At 46.2% G+C, this 2,166-nt stretch overlaps 1 protein-coding gene across 1 annotated transcript in view; it reads right to left on the bottom strand.

Annotated features, from left to right (window-relative positions):
* dpf3 (double PHD fingers 3) overlaps positions 1 to 1,934 on the bottom strand; it is a gene marked incomplete at its 5' end in the record, with an annotated part of 19,125 nt that extends 17,191 nt beyond the window's left edge. Inside the window, one exon of the mRNA XM_080524499.1 lies at positions 1,891 to 1,934. Within this exon, the coding sequence (XP_080380625.1) occupies positions 1,891 to 1,934 (44 nt within the window). The remainder of the gene's footprint in view (positions 1 to 1,890) is intronic.
* Positions 1,935 to 2,166: the final 232 nt, after the last annotated feature.

Here is a 2,166-nt window from a genome sequence, read left to right as displayed (position 1 = left end):
CCACAGACTCATTCTAGTCTGGAGACATAAAAAATATAAAAAATATAATATTTTTCCAGACAGCTGAGGTCAGCCAAAAGTGAGCTAGGGCAGAGACAGAAAAGCCATATGCAGACTAGACTTTGGTTGTTCCAATGCCACACCCCAACAAAACATTAGCGATATGTCCACCATGAGGCCTACAGTAAACACTAATCGACCCGAAGCCATACAAAACATACTGTAGCTCTCATCTATCAATCATCTCACCCAACCACCCCATCACAGTTTCCCAGGTCAGACAGTCCCAGTCTCCCTTCCTATCCTAAGGGTAGTCTACAGGGAGAGGGAGAGGAGGGGGAGGGGGGGCAGAGTTCCTCTCTCCCTGGTCAGATCTCCTGGTCTAGGAAGGCTTCTCTGGATGTCTCTCTGTGTGTCTGTATCCCCTCCTGTCCTGTCTTGATCTGATGTGAAATGTGATGTGTCCTCCCTGGACCGGGAGATGCACAGATACAGTATGTGAGGAATGTCAGCCTGGACAGAGACATGGGCCCTGGCCATACTCAGGGCTACAAAGAGGTGCAGTGTTCAGATAGGGGGGGGGGGGGGGGGGGGGGCGGTAGAGGAGAGAGGGGGGTAGAAGGGAGGAGAGGGGGGGGACAGTGACTGAGGGAACGGAATGAATCCAGCAGCGAGTAAACACAAGTACTGCAACGAAGGGAGGGAGAGGAAGAGGACAAGGTTTGGGGAGAGAGGAAGACAGACAGAGGGGGGCATAAATAGATATGCACCCTAAGCGAGGGGGAGGGAGAGAAGGACAGATAGTCAAAGAAAGAGTCTATGTGAGGGAAAGGTATAAGTCAAGATGGAGAGGCGGGGAGACAGGGATGGATGGTTACCTTGCTGATAGGGAGAGATTGATAGGGAGAGTGGAAGAAAATATGGGGGAGAGAGAAAGAAGGGGGAGATTCTATATAGGAGGGAGGTGATGCCTATTAATTAGTCCTGCTACAGAGGAGGTAAGGGTGAGGGAGGGAGGCTGAGGGAGGGAGGGAAGGAGGGAAGGAAGGACACTCTGTAAAATGAGAGATCTTGATGTTACAAGAACATCCACTCTTGACCAGTGCCTTCCTGCCCTCTCTCAAACACATGATCAGTAGAGAAGATGAGTGACTCTCTGAAGCTGCCTCGTGCATAGAGAACACAGCACTGACCTCAAATCTACCTTTATTTGGCTTATTTGGCCACACCTGCAGAAAAGCACAAACGAATCATTCTTCCGCAGATCAATCCATTTACACAGTTGTAGCACAGACCACCACTGTCACCAAAACCGATGACACCTTTTAACAGACAAATAGGAAGAAATAGATATCCTATTAGCTACTATTGAATCCATCAAAAATATTGGATCTGTATAATCCCAGGGGAAATGTTATTTTCCAAAAGGGCTCACACATATCAACAGGATAACAAAGTGCACAGTTTCGACAGTACACAAAGATGAGTGTCAAACAAACAGACTACCATCCACTGTATCATACGGAGCACACACAGTTTCTACACAGAGAAAAGTTATAAACCTAGTGATATGATGATGGTTTCTCCCCAGAATGAATCAATTGAAATCACCAAGGTCGGCTCAGACGGACAGGTTGAAGATATCATTTATTTCAGCTGATCAGGGCTCACAATGTTCATGCTCCAATTGTGAGTGAGTTGTCCCTCCAGTACATAGTTCTTATAGCACAAATTATTGCTGATCTAGCTATCAGCTGTACAGTGTCAATCATTATTCGGCTGTCAACTTAATAACATGAGCTTTCGTCTGCCTCCCCTTTATCCCATAACGGGTTGGTCGTCATGGCTACCCCAGTCACCCGATTCTTGTCGGTCCCTAAATATACTGACCCCCTGACCCAGTCTCCTCGATGGCCCAAGTCAACAAGGTCCATGATGCACAGGGAGGGACAGACTTGCTGGCAGTTCCACAACATTATAGCTTAATTATGTTTACTACTGATTTCATGCGTAGTGTCTACAATTTGTCTATGCACACTTGAAAACACATCATAACACCTAGATTTTTATTTTAGCATAGATTTCTTTTTCTTATGACGACTGATGGATAGATGATTCACTTACTTAGACCAATGTATTTTGTTGTAAGTCGCTTTGGATAAAGGT

The sequence above is a fragment of the Nansenia antarctica genome (genome assembly GCF_963989245.1).
Source record: "Nansenia antarctica genome assembly, chromosome: 1".
Taxonomy (NCBI): domain Eukaryota; kingdom Metazoa; phylum Chordata; class Actinopteri; order Argentiniformes; family Microstomatidae; genus Nansenia; species Nansenia antarctica.
Note: the sequence above shows the minus strand (reverse complement) of the source record. Positions and strands in the feature narration are given on the sequence as shown.